The following is a 19,236-nucleotide window of genomic DNA, read 5'->3' on the forward strand; positions in this document are numbered from 1 at the left end:
TGTTGTTTTTTTTTGACCATGGGGCAGTTTACTTGGTGACTTGCCTGATGTCTGCTGATGGGTCTTACCTGTCTCGAAGGGGGAAATGGATCCTAACCAAGGAACTGGCAGGGCTCATTGAGAGGGCTTTAAACTAGATATGAAGGAGAGAAAGGTATAAAACCAGGGGATAAAAACAGGCCCTCTAGAGATGAGCCTAGGGAAATGATGACAGGATTGGTGTGAGGCAAGGGGCTCAGCTGAAGTGCATTTACACCAATGCACACAGTATGGACAACAAACAGGAGGAGCTGGAAGCCGTTGTGCAGCAGGCAAACTATGACTTAGTTGCTGTTACAGAAACATAGTGGAATTGCTCCCATGACTGGAGTACTGCAGTGGATGGCTACAAGCTCTTCAGAAGGGATAGACAAGGAAGGAGGGGTGGTGGCATGGCTCTCTATGCTAGAGAGTGTTTTGATGTTGTTGAGCTTGGGGCTGGGAATGATAAGATTGAATCTTGGTGGGTAAGGATCAGGGGGAGGGCCAACAAGGTAGACATCCTGGTGGGGATCTGTTATTGATTGCCTAACCAGGATGAAGAGACAGATGAGACATTCTAGGAACAGGTGGCAGAAGTTGCGTGATTGCCGGCCCTTGTTCTCGTGGAGGACTTCAACTTCCCTGATATATATTGGAAATACAATACAGCACAGAAGAAGCAATCTAGGAGGTTTCTAGGGGGTATGGAAGATAACTTCCTTCTGCAGCTAGTAAGAGATCCTACCAGGGGAGGTGCTCTGCTAGACCTGCTGTTCACAAACAGAGAAGGTCTGGTGGGAGATGTGAAGGCTGGGAGCTGTCTTGGACAGAGTGACCATGAAATGGTAGAGTTCTTGATTCTTGGAGAAGTCAGGAGCAGGGGGAAGCAAAACTGCTACCTTGGACTTCTGGAGGGTGGACTTTGAACTGTTCAGGACACTGGTAGGGATCGTTCCTTGAGATTCAGTCCTGAAGGGAAAAGGGGTCCAGAAAGGCTGGTCACTCCTCAAGAAGGAAGTCTTAAAGGCATAGGAGCAGGCTATCCCTCCGTGCTGCAAGATGTGCAGATGGGGAAGAAGACTAATGTGAATAAGCGGGGAGATTTTCCTGAGACTCCAGGAGAAAAAGAGAATCTACCTCCTGGGGAAGAAGAGGCAGGCAGCTCAGGGAGAATGCATAGAAGTTGTTAGGATGTGCAGGGAGAAAATTAGAAAGGCAAAAGCCCAGCTTGAACTCAACTTGGCTGTTGGGGTAAAAGAGCAAAAATTTTTTAAAATATATTATTTATAATATAACAGTGAGAGGAGGGCTAAGGAGAACCTCCATCCTTTACTGGATGCAACAGGGAACATGACAACTGAGGATAAGGAAAAGGCTGCCATGGTTTTGTGATTTTTTTGTTGTCGGTATTCCACACCATAACATCATGTAAAGCACTGGCAGTTAAAGAGTTATTGTTCTGGTTCTGTGGACTGCCGTTTCTGGGTGCTTGGTTCTCGGAGGGGGATTGGAAAAGCTGCATTCCCCAGGAGTTTTTGTGCCTGGAGGGGGTTGGTGAAGTCGCCTGGCAGACCAGGATTTCCTTTCTTAGTTTGCTGTGGAGATGCATATTGGGCTTTGGACTCTCTCTCTCTCATTGTTGTTGGATTTGTTGACCTCAGTTCCGATATTATATTTAGTAAATTAACATTCCTCCTCAGATCGTTGCCACTGTTCTATTTTAGACCCATCTACTATTCCCCTACCCTTCTCCCTTTTTCCTTTTTTCCCAGAGCATGGGTCCACGGATCCCCTGCCACATTAGTCATGGGCCCGTAAACCTCCGACAGTTTTTTTTTCCTCCTTTCTTTCTTTTCTGAGCTGGTGGGCCTGTGGGCCTGCTCTCCCCCTGTCACAGACACAGATCCATAGATAACGCCGTGGCAAAGGCTGAGGTTCTCAATGCTTTCTTTACATCTGTCTTTAAAAGTCAGACCAGTTATCCTCAGGGTACCCTACCCCCTGACCTGGAAGTATGATATGGGGAGCAGAACAAACGCCCCACTATTCAGGTGGAAACAGTTAGAGACCTACTACTCCACCTGGACTGCCATAAGTCCATGGGGCTGGATGGGATCCTCCCAAGGGTGCTGAGGGAGCTAGTGGATGTGATAGCCAAGTCACTTTCCATCACCTATCAGCATTCCTGGTCGACCAGAGGGGTTCCAGAGGACTGGAGGCTTGCCAATGTGACTCTCATCTACAAGAAGAAGGGTCATAAGGAGGATCTGGGGAGCTACAAGCCTGTCAGCCTGACCTTGGTGCCAGGAAAGATTATGAAGCAGATCATCTTGAGGGAAATCACACAGCATGTGCGGGACAGCCGGGGGATCAGGGACTACCAGCACGGGTTCATGAAGGACATGTTTTGCTTGACTAACCTACTGTCCTTCTGTGATCAAGTGACCCATCTGGTGGATGAGGGAAAGGCTGTTAATGTAGTCTACCTTTGACTTCAGCAAAGCCTTCGACACTGTCTCCCACAGTATTCTCCTGGAGAAGCTGGCAGCCCGTGGCTTGGACAGGTACACTCATTGCTGGATAAAGAACTGGCTGGATAGCCGGGACCAGAGGGTGGTGATGAATGGAGTTAAATCCAGCTGGTTGCTGGTCATGAGTGGTGTTCCCCAGGGGTCAGTATTGAGACCTGTCCTGTTCAATATCTTTATTGATGACCTGGATGAGGGCATTGAGTGCACCCTCAGTAAGTTTGCAGATGACATGAAGTTGCAGGAAGTGTTGATTTACCTGAGGGTAGAAAGGCCTTTCAGAGGGATCTGAACAGCCTGGATCACTCGGGCTAAGGCCAATGAGATGAAGTTCAACAAGACCAAGTGTTGGGTGCTGCATTTTGGCCATAACAATCCCAGGCAGTGCTACAGGCTTGGGGCAGAGTGGCTGGAAGGCTGTGCAGAGGAAATGGACCTGGGGGTATTGGTCGATGCTAAGCAGAACATGAGCCAGCAGAGTGCCCAGGTTGCCAAGAAGGGCAATGGCATCCTGGCTTGTATCAGAAATAGTGTTGCCAGCAGGAGTGGGGAAGTCATTCTCCCTCTGTACTCAGCACTGGTGAGGCTGCACATTGAGTACTGTGTCCAGTTTTGGGCCCCTCACTACAAGAAAGACTTTGAGGCCTTGGAGCATGTCTAGAGAAGGGTAGCAAAGCTGGTGAGGGGTCTGGAGCACAGGCCTTATGGGGAGTGGCAGAGGGAGCTGGGATTGTTCTGTCTGGAGGAGGCTTGGGGGAGACCTTATCGCTCTGTATAACTACCTGAAGGGAGGTAGTAGTGAACTGGGGGTTGGCCTCTTCTCTCTTGTACCTAGTGATAGGACAAGAGGGAATGGCTTCAAGTTGTGCCAGGGGAGATTCAGGTTGGACATTAGGAATACTTCTTTGAGAGAATGGTCAGGTGTTGGAATGGGCTGCCTAGGGAGGTGGTGGAGTCACTGGCCCTGAAGGCATCCAAGAAACTTTTAGATGTTGTACTGCGAGAGATGGTTTAGTGGGGCAGTATTGGTGATAGATGGATGGTTGGACTGGATGATCTTAGAGATCTTTTCCAACCTTTGTGATTCTATGATTCTATGAAAAATCCTGTCTTATTCTTAAAAGAAGTCTCCAATAGTTAGCAGATATACATATATTATTTCATTTTTTATTTTGGATATATTCAGTGTTTTAGGACTCTGTATCTCTATGATCTGAGCCACTCTGAAAGCAAATAATGAGTATGAGTTTAGCTGGAAAAGTCAGGCTTTTTCTCTGCAGAAATCACAAAAGTTTTTCAGTCACAGATATAGACTGCATGCTCTGCTTGTGTCGTGATGCCACACAGGAAGATATTTGAAAGCATCTGCAGAGTGTCACTAAGCTGTTTTCTGTGCCACCACTGTATGTGCAGTAAAAATCTATTAAAGCAAGTGGAGGTAAACTCAATTTATTCTGTGGAAACAGAAAATGTTGCCTAATAATTGTATAAGAATAAAGATATATAATAATTAGCATAAATTAAATAGAGTACACCATGGCAAATAAATGAAATTTCTTTCTTTATTGTAAACAGTAAGGTAATGCAGAAGGAAAATTCAGTCCTTAAATATCCAGTAAGACAGTTTTATATAGTTCTTCATAATGAGCTCAATGATTAAATATATGTAAGATAAATACTGTAACTAGACCTGGAACAAAGCTAACAAATGTACCATTAGTTCTCAGTCTTCACACTGTGGTGTTCCACTGTTCATAAAATCAAATGAAACAAAACAAAAAACAACCAATTTGTTAAAGGAGACTCTGTGTGCCTATCAGTAGGATAGGAAACTAAATAAATTATTCCAGTCTGCTACCTGCAGATTGCATTTTTTAAAAATTTTTATTCAATGCTTTGCAAAATATATCACATTCTGAATAATGTTTGGAGCATAGGTACCAAACTGAAGAATAAAAACTAAATATTTGACAGGAGATTTGGGGGGTTAAGGCTCTTAGGACTAGCCAGATTAATGGAAAGTATTAGTAAATGTATCATTTCACAGCAGAGACTAAATACAAGGGCTGCTTTGAATGTAATGCCTCCTATTCTATTATGTTGGCCCACGATGACAGAGGTGGATGTTGGTGGTATGGCAGTAGAGGTTGAACCTTCTCACCAGTATTCCAGTCTGGCAAAATTGTGTCTGATATGGATGTGCATATGAAGAAAAGGTGTATCACTGAATTCCTCCACACAGAAAAAACTGCATCCGTTGACATTCACTGATGCTAGCTGAATGCTTATGGAGGTGAAACAGTGAATGTGAGCACAGTGAAGTGGTGGGTGGTGCATTTCAGCAGTGGTGACAGTGACAGTGGGTAATCTCCGCTGGTGCAGATTTTTACAAGTACGGCATGCAGGGTCTTGATCTTTGTTGCCAAAAGCGCATTGAGCATGGTGGTGATTATGTTGAAAAATCATGTTTTGTAGCTGAGAATGTGCTCTATCAAACAGTGCTATCGTGTTATTTGTTTCTATTGTAATTTCCATGGAAAATAAATAGGAGGCATTACTTTTGGAACAACTCATATACATTCAGGTTTTGTGGGGTTAAATGGGATGGGTGGTGCCTGCAAGCACCAAGGGAGGAATTGGGGAGTCACAGCGGGTGGTGCCTGCAAGCACCTGGGAGGAGCAGGGGGCGGTCACGGGTACACGGGGCGGTCGTGTGTACGGGTATAAGTAGCCTTGTTGCGCAGCATTAAATTGGCATTTTGGCGCTACATACCGTGTATGTGTCCCGTATGCCCCTGCATGTGGAGGTGCAGGCGGAAGGGAAGCCTTAGTACGTTGTCGTAGACAACAAGGTTCTGTGCATATTATGTACAAAAATAATAGTTCTATTTGTGTGCAAAAAATGGACGTATCAAAGAAACTGTGAAACAGAAATATCATAAACATTTTTTATTATTATTTTCTGAGAGAAATTTAGGATTTTCATTACTTGAACTGCTACAGAAGTAAACTGAGATGGAATACATGTCTAAGGTGTAAAAATCATTCTACATGGCTCTTTCAATGATTCACATGAAAGTTCAGACATATTTCACTTCAGACAAGAAAAGCTTTTCCTAAGTTACATATAAAGATCTAATACAGTTGGGAAAGAGTACAGCTCATGTTCTAATTCTCAGACTGTTTAGATATACCAGAAGGAATTCCACCATACATTTATTAGAAGAAAAAGTTCCTGTTTTTACTTCATTTGCTGATGCATTTGGCATCTCCTATTGTTTCTCTTTATGATCTCACTGTGACACTTTGGAAATACTGCAGGATATTCCAAGACTTAATGCAATTATATTACAACCTAACTAGCATTTATATGTTCATGTCTGAGATCATTCTTGCATTATTAAGAAGGCCAAAACAATCAGTGAAAAAATGAAGTTTGAGTATACACTTTTCTAAAGGGTAATTAGTGGAGAATTCAAACCATAAAGTGAGATTCAGAGACAAATTTTTGACTTATTAATCCAAGCAGAGTTTAGTTGAGACCTGAGTTTCTGAATTACAGAGGAAGAATAATTTGGTTTAAAGAATGGGAGACTTAAAATCCTCATTTGCTTTAGGTCTGTGTCCTGATTTGGGATAAAGAGATTTACATCCAGATTTCTGGACATGTTTCTGAGTAGCATCATGGAAGAGCATGAGTTTAAAATGAAAGAAAAGAAAAAAATTACATACCAACATGGTAGCAAAATTTATGGAAGCTAAGTATTGAAGACATTGTTTACCTTTTACATGGTACACATTTACAATACTAAAGTTTAATATTATATGAGATATCAAGTATTTTGATGACAAAATTCTTTAAATATTCACAAATGGTATTAGTTTCTAAAAGGAGACATTCTCTTGATGGTGGTAAGTGCAATTTAACGTAACCAGGCATATATGGAAAACAAGGTCTTTGATGAAAATTGTTGGACAGCAAAAGTGTTGAGCTAAGATTTCAGTGGTCCTGTTCCAATGAAGGTAAATGCAGAACTTGAACTGGAAATTCTGAATTTCTAGTAGGTCTACATTCATACAGACTTTCAGGTCTGGTGAATTTACTTTTTCAGCAACAGGGTTTCTTGATGCCAATGCTCATATGATCCTTAGCATAAGAAATTTGGTCAAGAAAGGATAAGAGAATGGCTGCTTTTGGTGAGTCTATACTCCTATATTGTTCCTATGCTTCTACTTCTGCTGCAATAAGAGGAAGACCCTGAGGGCATTCTTACTGCTTTGAAGCCTGTGTTGTACATCTGCATGTGTATCTGATGTCTATCCAGAGGGGAAATTAAAAATTATTGATGCTTTACACAGAATTGGTCTGATATCCCTCATACAAGGCTCCTATATATCTGTTCTGGCCAGGACAACTGTTGTTTTGAGTTTCATAGACAGATTTTCAGGATAGATAAATATTATTTCAAAACTTAAAGCATCAACATTTTATTATTTTCTATACTGTATTGAAATACTTGCCCTTACACAATGAAATATAAAGGTAAAATTTCAGGTTTTCTTTTTCTTGTTTGTGCTTTTTTTAATGCTGAACATCACACAGAACACAGTACAAACAGAACCTCTACATTCTGCTAGTAAGGTTATTAAACGGGGCTAAAAGGTGTTGTGTACATTAGGAAGTGTAAGCCTAAATGTGAGCTTGAGAAGAATCATAAAGAAATTAATAAAAGTAAAGATTATAGTAATTCTGCCTCACCCATAAGCCAGTATAGCCAAGAGGAGAACCATCTAAACCTTTCAAGTCCCAGGTTCTAAGAAGTTCTATAGCTAATAATCAAATCCTTCAGCAGTTCCCTCTACTGCATATTTTGATACTTGGCAATAATGTGCTCCATTTTCAAAGGTGATGTTCCACATTAAAATTTAGATATGAAAATATACTGAACATCGATGCTTCAATTAAAGGTGATCCTATCTTAATGAAAAACCCTTTTAAAAATGTAAATTCCCTGGAATGTTTTCACAAGATATATGGTATAGTTTTGGTCCTTTTCCCACATTATAATAGGTTTTGCTTAAAGATGTATAACAGTTCTGGCCAGAAAAATGAATGATCAAGTGCATAACATCCAAATGTTATCACTTTTGCTATTATCCTCTTTGCCTTGTTAGATGGAAAACAAACAAACAAACAACAGGGAGTTTCAGGTTCATTAGCAGATGCACTGATCATGTTGATTCTATATCTCTTAGTAAAAAAGATGCATATGAAGAGAAAATCTCTATATTCCTTGCTTATCTGTAGCAATAATGTGGTTATTTTTAAGTCCTTTTCTCCTATTACTTATGAGGTTTATGGATCTAGAAAGATCTAGAAAGGATCAGAATAGCTCTAAAAGGACCATATGTGGGCTGCAAAGCTTTTTCAGGAGCCCATAGGGGTCTCTGTGGGACAATCCATGTGGCTGAGAGTTCTGTGGTGCAGCAGGCATAAAATAGCATCCCTGCCTTTGAAACGAACAGAGCTGTTGACATGAAATGACAGAGAAGGAAGTACTATTCGAAAAAACAGTGGGAAATAATGTGAGCAGAGGCAAAATTAATTCTAGCTGTATACTCTACTGTCTTTGCAATGGTTTTTATTTTTTACTGTAGCTTAATTTCACTTTGGTTCCTTTTGCTATTTGGAAAATTGGAGTACATAAACAGTTAAAAATACATCTTGAATTTCAAAAGAACAAACAATGCATGATTATTCACATGTTTAAGAACACAAAGTATATTCTCAGGAACATAACCTCTATTCTAAGTCTATACCGTGATAGGTTTAATGCTAGCGAAAATAAGATTAAGTTCTCACACAGGAAATTTTCTTGAAATTAAATTTAATTTAACTCCTTGCTGCGATAGAAAAACATCATGAATTTGTCATAATCTCACTGTCCAGCAGTTTGCTGCAGAGTGCTGTTCTGTTCTACATCAGTGAGATTTCAATCTGAGTCTGAGTTCCTACTTTACAGTACTGCGCTAAAACTAAGGGCTTCACTGACAGCTCTTCAGTCACGACTACAGTCTATTTTAAATCTAATTCTCATGGATTTCACAGGAGAATTTGTATGCATGTAATGTAAAAGGAACCCAAGTAATATGGACAATGACAGTGTAAGCATCTTCCTGAAATTCTCCACAGAGAAGCCACCATAACAGCCTCTGGGTGTTCTTAGTTCTGTTTCACTGCTTTGCTATCTGGGAAAACATAAGAGAACAAATACATCAGATTCTGGATGTTATGGTTTAGAGATTATTCCTTTTAACAGATGAATTGCTTTCCTCCTTTTCCTCATAAGTTTAAATTGGAAAAATATTGTAACTAGAGACAACCGAATTTACTAAACAGTGCAGCTTTGCTTAGATGCAGATAAAAAAGTTGTAACATCCTTGATATAGTGTCCAGTCACAGCATGAAGGACAAATTTTTCATGGACTTTGCATTAGTGTGATGTATGGTTCTCTTCCCCCTCCTCCTTCTTCTCCCTCCTCCCCAAATACATTACATTCATCCAGGTAAATGTAAATACAAGAACAAGCAGGAACATTACTTGATAATTTAATTCTCCTTTACTGTGCCCTTGAAATTTCTCACAAAGCATTATGAATGACTTGATTTGTAAAGTATCAAAGTACTGAGAGATCTTGATAGTTTCTCAAAATTAGACAGACATTGATTTTAAATGGTTAGGTTTTTCTTTTTCTTTATTAGTGTCCTTCTCTGTATACAAAATGAAATGTGATGGAATGCAGATGTGTTTAGTCTTTAAAATTATAATGCCAATTGAATTGTTTTTATTAAATAGTTGGAAATTTTGTTGTAAATTTTAGAATTACAGAGATACTACATTCACAAATAAAATTAAGGATGCAGGCGCTGATTCATTTTCTATTGAAACAAAAATGGTTTTAACTTCCTCGCTCCTTGAGAATATGCTACCTAAATGCCTTCATCTGTAGAAATGACTAAAAAAAAATTCTCAGTATGACTGGTTTTTCTTTGTCTCAATGAATGCTTAATGTTGAATATTTCATATTTGTATCATTTAAATTATACCTCATGATCCTTATTACAGGCCCAAAATCTGTTGGAGTTTTAGAGGTCTGATTATCAACCAGGTCTGCCCCATGTGTTACTGTATCCATGGAAAATATTAAATTAAATCTTCCTAAAAATTCTAAAGCACCGAAAGGCAGGAATCCTGGATTTTTGGCTGTGCAAACTTAAAAAAGAAACAAATCCCCCAGGCATGTTAGTCTATTCACTCTTCTCACATAGAGAAAGCAGTAGGATCTATCCTTCAGCTGAAGGAGTTGGCTCACAGGTACGGATCCCAGATCTTTTTTGTCTGTTCTCCAACTCACCCAGTGCTACCTGTATATATTATTAGCTTATGGTGCACTTAATAAGAGTAGTTATGACTATTCCTTTTTGACATACCTGCTGTGCTGGTGATTTATTAATTCTACCAAGATATAGGATTTAGTGTCTCGTGCATTGACTGGAAGTTGTCAGGCTTTCTTTTACTTACACGAGTGCTAATCTAGTTCAAAAATAGTTTCACCACTATTACTTTTTGAGAGTGATGCTTAACTTTAGACATCAAGTAAACTGTAAGACTAACAATGAAAAGCTTTAAACTTTGCTTATTTTGGAAAAGTGCAGAACATGATGACCATGTCTGGCTCACAGCCTGGATCTTGTTGGCTTGAAATCTATGTACTTGATAGGTGGCATGGCTGTGACTTATGATTTTTATGATTTATGGTAGAGCACATGAAGTTATAATAGATATGAGGGAAGTAGAGGAAAGCTGCAAAACTTGGCGGGTATACCCACCCAATACATATCAGACAGCAGGATTATTAAACCAATTGCTACTAGAAGGATTTGAGAAAAGTTATCTTTAGTCCTCTTACTTTCCTGTTAAATTTGCACTTTGCTGTCTTAGCACAACCATTTCCTTTTCTTTTTGTCAGTACCCCTATTAAAGTAATTACTATTAACAATTAAAAATATATTTAAAGCTTATTTATCCCAAATTCTTCTTGCATGAAAAATGTTCTGTATAAATTGTATATGTACTCATAATTTGTATTTGGTAATCACCTCGGGCATTATCACTGCACTTAGACGAGGTCTTATCTGATGTAAACAGACACAGTTCCACAGAGACTATTTGTCCTTTTTAATGCTGTTGTCCATAATTTTCAGAGGTTAAAATTACCCAAAAGAGTATTGCCCTTCTTTTGGGCAATGTCCCTAAACTGTAACCATCAACATATGTGATATACATACGTGGAAAGTTCTGGTGAAGGTAAAAGCCCATTCACACTTTTTTTGAGGAGTAGGCAGTTCTGTTGAATGTTGTTTAAAAGCCAAGGATTCCTGATGATAAACACAGGAGCTCTGTTTTCTCTTGTAATAATTGACTCTGATTCAGCCTTCGGCATAACATTAAAGGCCTCCAGAGTTTCAACAATTTATATAAATTATTTATTTTTTTCAGTATTTTTTTTTTCAGTTACGCTTATTTTAATGATCCAAGAATTAATTAATTATCCATTGATTTAGTCCAAAAAGTTCAATGTCTTAAACAGGAAAGAGCATGTAATGAGAGAAAAAATATATGTTTTGTGTATCTTCCTGCAGTTCTTATCTACAGTTGCTCTATGCAGAGAATTAATACAGAGTTCAGTTGAATCTGAAGACTACCCATCACTTAAATCATTAGAGGTAGATATAATTGATAGCTTTGGCTCAGTTTTCAGTGCATTCTCTAGTCTTGTCAAGATGGAATTTCAAACTTTTTTTTTTAAATTTAGGATTTTGAACATTTTTTTAGTGAATATCATCTAGAAGAATCAGTTGTGAGACTAGCAAAAATGGCTTAGTTGTCTGTGATATGCTTAGATTGTGGGAACAGTCTTTATATTATGATTAGTAAAAATATTTTGTACTCACTCCATAGACTCATATGTTACTACTTCCACTCTTTGAAATGTCATGTTGTTGATATGTATAGTATCCCAGTGAACTAAATTCACTTCAGTAAAGTCTTCACCTATTAGACACTGTGGTACAGCTTCTATTTCAGAAAGGTAGTTTTAAATAAATGTACCCTGACTTGGGTCAATTTTTTTTCTCTTGATAGAGAAGCATTCTTTACCATGAGAAATAAAATTATAAAAGTAATAATTGCTAAGATTCTTGTGAGAAGTACTCTTCTAGTTAACCATAACAAGATATGATTTATTGTAACTACAGTTTAGCATCCAGTGGGCATAGTTATATTAGGCCCATCAAAAACAGAGATCTGAACCTATTTCCATTTCTCTGTGGTGCCTGAATAATATTCTGTAACCATCTGTTTTGAAGGGAGAGCTAATATTACAATATATGCATTGCATAATATTACAATATATGCATTGCATAGCTTAAATTATTGATAGATTGCAGGAACTTGTCATTGGCCTTATTCATAGTTTCTAGGTACTACTTAGTACAAAGCATTTAAATTCAGTAATGAGATTTAGATTCCAGCTTCTGCTATAGACTATGACTCTAGGTGAAACTTTGTCTTGCAAAAATGTATCTGACCTTTTTCTTAAAACATGAAGGGTCACTAAGAATATCCTGATTTTGACGATAGATCAGTTTATACCATATAAGAACTTCTCACCTATTTGGCTCTTAAAGCTATATTTTCTATTGCATCATCAATAAGACCAATATTGACTGCGTGGAAAGCTTAAGTTACCTATGATGCCTAAAAAAGAAACAAACACTGAAGACCTGCAGACTATATGTGCAGGAGAGCTAGATAGATCAAAAGGTCTCAGCAACAGGTTTCCATATCAATAACCTAGTCTTCAGATTTTAATAGCTTCAGTGATCTAGGGAAATAGACTGTATATCCAGCAAAATACAAGTTTATAGCTCAGTGGATGGAGTTTCAGGTTTACATTATAAATAAATGGCATTGCATTAAATTGCTCTAGCCCCTTACTGCTAAACACTATCTGACAGTTGTAAAATATTACTACATTACCTTGCCCTTTGTACCAACAACAGCAGCACATATTTCTGACAATGAATTTGCCACAGAGAAGACTAGGATCCTTCTGAACTGCAGTACACCTGAAAAGAGGTGATACGACCATGTATTTCCCCTATTTATTTCTAATTCAAGAAATCCTAGCTTTTGTGGTAAAAGGGCTGAAATACTACTGTCTGGGAAATCACCTTCTACAAATATTTTTGTTCCTTTGAGCTAATTATTCTTCTTCATGTAATAAGATAGATGGTGGTTTACAAGATACAGCTTGTACAGAGAACATATATTTGCTTTTTTTTTAATAAAAGGTGAAAAATTAGCATCAAAGTCTTGAATTTTTAAATAAGTATAGCCTTAAATATTGTCAAAATAACAAGTGGTCCCTAATTTAGTAAATATTTTACAGAAGCTTATGACAGATGATCAGGCTTTTCTGCTCACTTGACAGCTAGGCATATATCATACAACTTAGAAGAAGTACTATTTATTAAAAATGTTCCTCTTTGATATCACATTTGACAACTCTTACAAGGTCCTTCTCTCTTCTAGTAAGCATAACTTTAAAGAAGCACCCTAGCTGAATTACACAATGGGTAGGCAAACATATTACTTTATGGTGGCATTCACTGTCTTGTACTTCCACCATTAGAAAGTATCAATCAGTAAAACTATAAGGGGTGAACTTTAAGAACTCACAGGCACATGAAGATCACAGATCTTGAAACATCCCTAGTTCTTTAAGCATTCCTGGTAATGACATGTAATACACACACTATTTGACTTGTTTGATTAACTTAGTTACCAATTAAAAAAAAAACTTGCATTTTCTGGAAGTCAAAATAAAAAAAAAAATCAATAATCCAGAATTTCTTCTACATTCCAAAACTCTGTGATGTCAGAGAGAGGCAAGGTACTTTCAAAATCAATACATAGACATATCTTCCTCTTTGAGGTGCTGATTTGATCTACTGGAATATATTTCATATGACATAAGATTATCTATCAAAATGCCTACAAATGAGATTGGGGCACTTTGGTTGCTACTCAACCTTATACATGAGCTGTAATGGGATTTAGGCAAGCATTAGAAGACCATTCCTACAAATTAGGTTCATTTCATATGTAGTCTAAATTGAGGAGCTCAGATAACTTTGAAGTTCAAAATTTAAGTAGATAATGGCACTTGTAACTATGGACTTCAGTGATTTCCACATCATAGTTTGGACTGAGGGCTATGAATTGAGGATATTCTCTGGGAAAATGTCTTTATTACATGCATCATCTTTCTTTGCTAATACGTCTTGTTCTGGTCATTGTTGAAGAGAATATTTTGAGTTAGGCACAATCTTCTTAAGCTTTTATGAAGTGTTTTTACTTAAATTACCATGAATCCCCTTTGAGGTATGTACTAACCCTCTTTGCATCTGGACTTTAATCTGTTTCAACAACGATGGCCTTATCTCACTGAAGTGCTATAAAGGACATCCACAGCATTAAAGATCGTGTATAGAAATTACTAACCTATTAAATATGCTCATTGCTACTGCTCAAAGATAACGCAGTTTGCCTGGGTTGTGACATAGTGGAATATAAAACTGAAAGCATTTTTTGCCCCGTTATTATACTTTTCCCTGGCAGTCACTTCATCCACCAGAATCTCTGCTATTGTTGGACAGTCCTACACCAAAAATATTTCATAACAAACTAGCATGTGGTACAAACAAAGGTATCTCATTTCAGTATAGAAAAAATTGTATCAGGAATTCTGTGTTTAATTGTACCACTTAAAATAAAACAAGCTCTGTTTCTGAAGTGCAATTTAGAGTAATTGTTTTACCTTTGATGAAGGTCTCTGACAGCTTACCTGTGTCACTCATTGATCAGTCCTTATCCTTCTTTGGATCAGCATTACTGTTATGGTTGTGTTAAGTAAACAAAAGAGTGTGACTCTAAATTTCTAATATTTGACTGGGTCTGAAAATACATGGATGATTTGATAGATATTTTCTCCTCATATTTTTGGCTCAGTTATTTAATGATTTTCTGTGTATGGCTTGATGCTATTAATTTAATTACCAGAAAACAAGGATGTTTATATTACGAAAAGAAGCATGCATGCCCCTACTACAGTCATAGTAATAAGATCAGTGTAACACTGACATAACTGTGCTGACATGAAGCCACATACCTTGGGGACCTTTATCAGTCTGCTCATGACATTAGGGAACTGGGCAGGGATTGATTTATTTACTTCTCAGTCAAGTTTTGCAATCTGTGCTGACCTGTGTTCTTAGGGTTGTAGTCACTCTGATAATCTGTCCTAGGCAATCTACTAGCTGAGCTGTTTCTACAGACTACCGCACTGCAGGCATATCCTGGTATCTACAAAGACCACTTCAATTTTCTAGCATTTGTTGAATAAGGAATATTTTTATTGTCTTTGCTCCAGCTAACTTGCTCTTCTGTTTTATAACATTCTCTTTGTTGCTGATATAAATTTTAGAGCAAACTCTTCTGAAACATGATCAAAACTATTTGCTTCATAACTACATTTTTTTTTTATGAGCTTTACTGATCACCACTTCCCTTGTTTAGAAACAGAGCTGCACTCCCAGAATCACTTCTTTCTTTCCTTTTTCTCTTCAGGAGTAATCATTTCTATCAGCTTATTTACTACTCACCGAGAAAGCTCATCCCTTGCTGCTAAGAACTGCTAATTGAGTTGCACTAAAGAATGTGAAATATGAAGTCTCAAGTAACAAAAATGGACTGTAATTATATTAATGTACACAAACACAAAACAAAACCTCAGATGTTAACCTTTAAAGCTGTGTGTCTCAAAACAAAAATCAAACCCAAATGCAAGGAAATCCAGTTGTGAATGAAACACTCCCTATGTCTTTTAACTTGTGTTCATTAGACGCGTTAGGAAATTCCTTAACATTGCAGTCTGCTGTACATAAATATTGCTTGAAGCAAGGAAGATGTCATCTTGTCCTTTGTAAGCATTGTTTCGGTTTATCTTAAAATTACAATAGAGTTGTATAGTGTATGAAAATATGTGCATGTGAGGTGTAACCAGGTCTTCAGCCCCAATTCTGTACTTGCTATGTGACTGTGTATAATTAAAGTCATTTATTTATGTTACAGTTATCCTGTCTATAACGTTATGCTTATACATGTATTCTGTGGCTGTGGCGATCCCAACACCCTTGGCAAATAAATCACATCAGGTTAAGCAGTGAATGTCAGTACTGCAAAAAGACATGCTTTTCTCAGCAGTATTGCCAGCATCTCAACCCAAGGTGTGAAAGCCCGAACAAACTGAGTGGAGAACAACCATCAAAGCGGCACGGGCTTTGCAGAGAGATCATGTCCCAGGACCGCTACTGCCCCCTGAGAACACCGGCATACTGCTGTTTCCTAAAGGAAGATCAGGATTAAACCTTGACAGGGAATGGTCCAAGCACCTACTTAGGATTTCTTCCCATGCAGATAACATTTCTGGGGAAAATTCCCTGGGTTCTGTGGGATCCTTTTAACTGATCATAGAAAGGCTTCATCAAGCGAGGAGGGATGCCTAGGGCATTCCTTACCCACTGGATGGCCCCTACAAGCTTCTGAACATCCCACAGGGTCTTAATCTGTGGCAGGATCTTAAGACCTGTTGGCCGGACCATATCCAGGCCAAATCGATACCCTAAATATTTGATCCCAGGGCCATGTTGGATCTTTTCTTGCGATATGGTAAATCCTGTAGTCGTGAGAATATCAAGCGCTCAACTCTCCAGCGCTTCTAAGCTTTGATCAGTGGGGGCTGCAAGCAAAAGGTCATCCATGTAATGCAGGATCTGGCAGCTAGGAAACTGGTTTCTTAATGGCTCCAGGGTTCTGCCAACCACAAGCTGACAGATAGTAGGGGAACATGTCATTCCTTGTGGCATAACGCGCCATTGGTACCTATTTGCAGGGCCCTGATTATTGGGAGTCAGCACAGTAAAAGCAAATGCTTCTCGATCCTGTTCTGCCAAAGGGATTGAAAAAAAGCAATCCTTAAGGTCAATGACCACCAGAGGCCACTCTCTAGGTACGGCTGACAATACCGGACCTCCCTGTTGTACTGGGCCAAAGGGTATCAACTGAGAGTTAACCGCGTGTAGATCATGCAGGAGGCGGTAAGCACCTGAACGCTTCTTAATCACAAATATCAGAGTGTACCACCGGCTGAGGGAGGGTTCTATGTGTTCTAACTGAATCTCTCGGGAAACTAACTGTTTAAGCGTGACAAATTTCTCTTGAGGGACGGGCCACTGATCTACCCAAACAGGGCGCGCATCCTGCCTCCATTGTAGCGGAATTGCATGAACGATCGATAACTGGTAGACAGTGGCCCTAACTGTAAATTTGTGATCCGTGCACCGATCGCTGTCAAGAAGTCTTGGCCGAGGAGAGTCCCCGGGATTTTCGCAATTAGTGGGACAAGCAGAGCAGGCTTCTCTAAAGTTCCATCACAGGCTACTACAATAATCTCCACCTCCGCTAGGGATTTTCGTGCAGTTATGGCTCCCCCCACCCCTCTAATGAGCTGGAGGGGACCCATTGTCCATTCTCCAGTCCAATCTAACTCTGATATAACAGTAACATCAGCCCCAGAGTCGACAAGCGCAATAAAAAAGGTTGATCAAGGCCCAGTGTAGTCGGGGGGAAACCCGAGGTAGGAGGCCATAACTTTTACAAGGGGTGTTTCATTAGTATGGAGGGTTAAAGCTGCTGTGGGCGTGGAGGCATTAAAGGTGTTTCCGACAGATTCATTTGTGGGCCTACCCATCCCCATCTCCCCGGCCCATCCATCTTTGGTAGGGAGGAGCCCGGGGCCAAAAGACCCCTCCCTCTGCCGTTTCCCTGCAGCTGAGCTTGCAAGCCCTGGCACTGATGGGCATTATGGCCTTGCTTCCCACAGTATTGACAGACCATGGGCACTCTCTTCCTAGCAGGGCACTGAGCCTTGAGATGTCCATGTTCGCCACAGTGGAAGCACGGACCTGCACCAAGCGTCCCCAGCGGAGGGGCGGGCTTTACTGACGGTGAAACTGACAGTTTCCTGCAAAACAGCCGCAAGGCTTTCCACTGTGACAGGCATCCCTTTTTGTTTGTCTAACACATACTTAATAATATCGCCAGGTGTGCGTATTCCCTCTGGAGCAGAGCGAAGGATAATTTTTATATCCTCATGGGATCTCTGCTTTAAGCAATCTACGATGACCGGATCATGGGCTGCTTGGGGTAGTTCTGATCCCTCCACTGCCATGATCAGACAGTCTGCAAACTACTGGAAGGATTCCGCAGGCTCTTGCACAATTGTTGTCCACGGGGCTGGAGGCTCAGCATCCCGTGCAAATCTCCTGAATGCTTCAATCACAGCGTCCGTGGTGGCCAATAACTCCCCCAGCTGCAGCAGAGCAGCCTGACCTTGGGGCGTGGCCATCCCACCCGCCAATCCTGTAAGCCTCTGTATATTCGTGCCACCTCCCTGACGAAGAGGGTGACGATCGTCCCTCTCCACTCGGGCAACCGTTTGCCTGCATTGGGCCTTCCATTCTTGTTCCCACAATGTATACTGAACTGGCTTGAGTGCCATTCGCATGAGATTTGTTGTATCATGTGGAAGGAGGGGGCCGTGTGCTGTCAGTGCTTCCAATGCGGATGTAGTAAAGGGCGACTTCAATCCCTTCTTCTCTATTGCTTCTATAAAACGGGTGGTGCCTTTTTGATCTAGTGGCACCCAAGTGGCACCCCCTTGTCCCACCACGACTGGATATGCTCCCATGGGCAGACCGCTTTCCTCAATGCCCTCTTTGATCTTGGACCAATCAGTAAATGTTTCAAAGGCACCGGGTAGAGCTACTCCTCCGACCACACTCCCTCCGCTCGGTCCACTATCCTCCCCCCGAGGTGGCTTTGTTAAACTGTTCCCTGTTGCGCAGTCGCTTACACATTCACAAGAACCACCCCTCCCCCCTGTGTTCGGTAAGGCAGGATACAGTGTTGGACGTGGATATGGAGGCAGGGCCTCATCCAAGGTTGTTGGTGCAGTTGGAGGAAAGTTATGCGACGAAGAATGGGTTGATTGTTGTTTGTTCTCGAAATTGCTGGCAGCTGATCCGGATGGGGCCATGGTTGCGAAAGAGGTTGCTTGACTATCTGACGGACTGTCTGCCAAGGAAGCACGAACCCCACGCGCCGCCGCCGCACCAACCTCTTTGTACTCACCTCCCCCCCCCACGATCTCCAGAGAAACGTAACAATTTATGGGCTGTGTACAGCGCCTGCTTGTCCTCCCTGGCTGCTTTCAGAGCCCCTAGGACTAACCCCCAATTTCTTAAGTCTGTATTCTTCTTCATAGACAACGCCCGCTGGGCAAGAGTCATGGTGAAAGAATCCCACAACTCATGGTCTAAAACCGACTCGGGAACAGGCAGGCAGCCTTCTTTCTCTAACCGCGATAACACAGCGGCTATCTCCTTCTTAGAAGGGGCTGATTTACCACAATAATCCTTACAAAACTGAAGCAATACCTT

At 40.3% G+C, this 19,236-nt stretch overlaps 1 protein-coding gene across 1 annotated transcript; it reads right to left on the reverse strand.

The window, feature by feature from the left end:
- LOC110396398 lies at window positions 17,646-18,833 on the reverse strand. The gene is given in 1 exon segment (XM_021392014.1): window positions 17,646-18,833. A coding segment is annotated over 1 exon segment (1,188 nt).

The sequence above is a fragment of the Numida meleagris genome, chromosome 3, assembly GCF_002078875.1.
Source record: "Numida meleagris isolate 19003 breed g44 Domestic line chromosome 3, NumMel1.0, whole genome shotgun sequence".
NCBI classification, from domain to species: Eukaryota; Metazoa; Chordata; class Aves; order Galliformes; family Numididae; genus Numida; species Numida meleagris.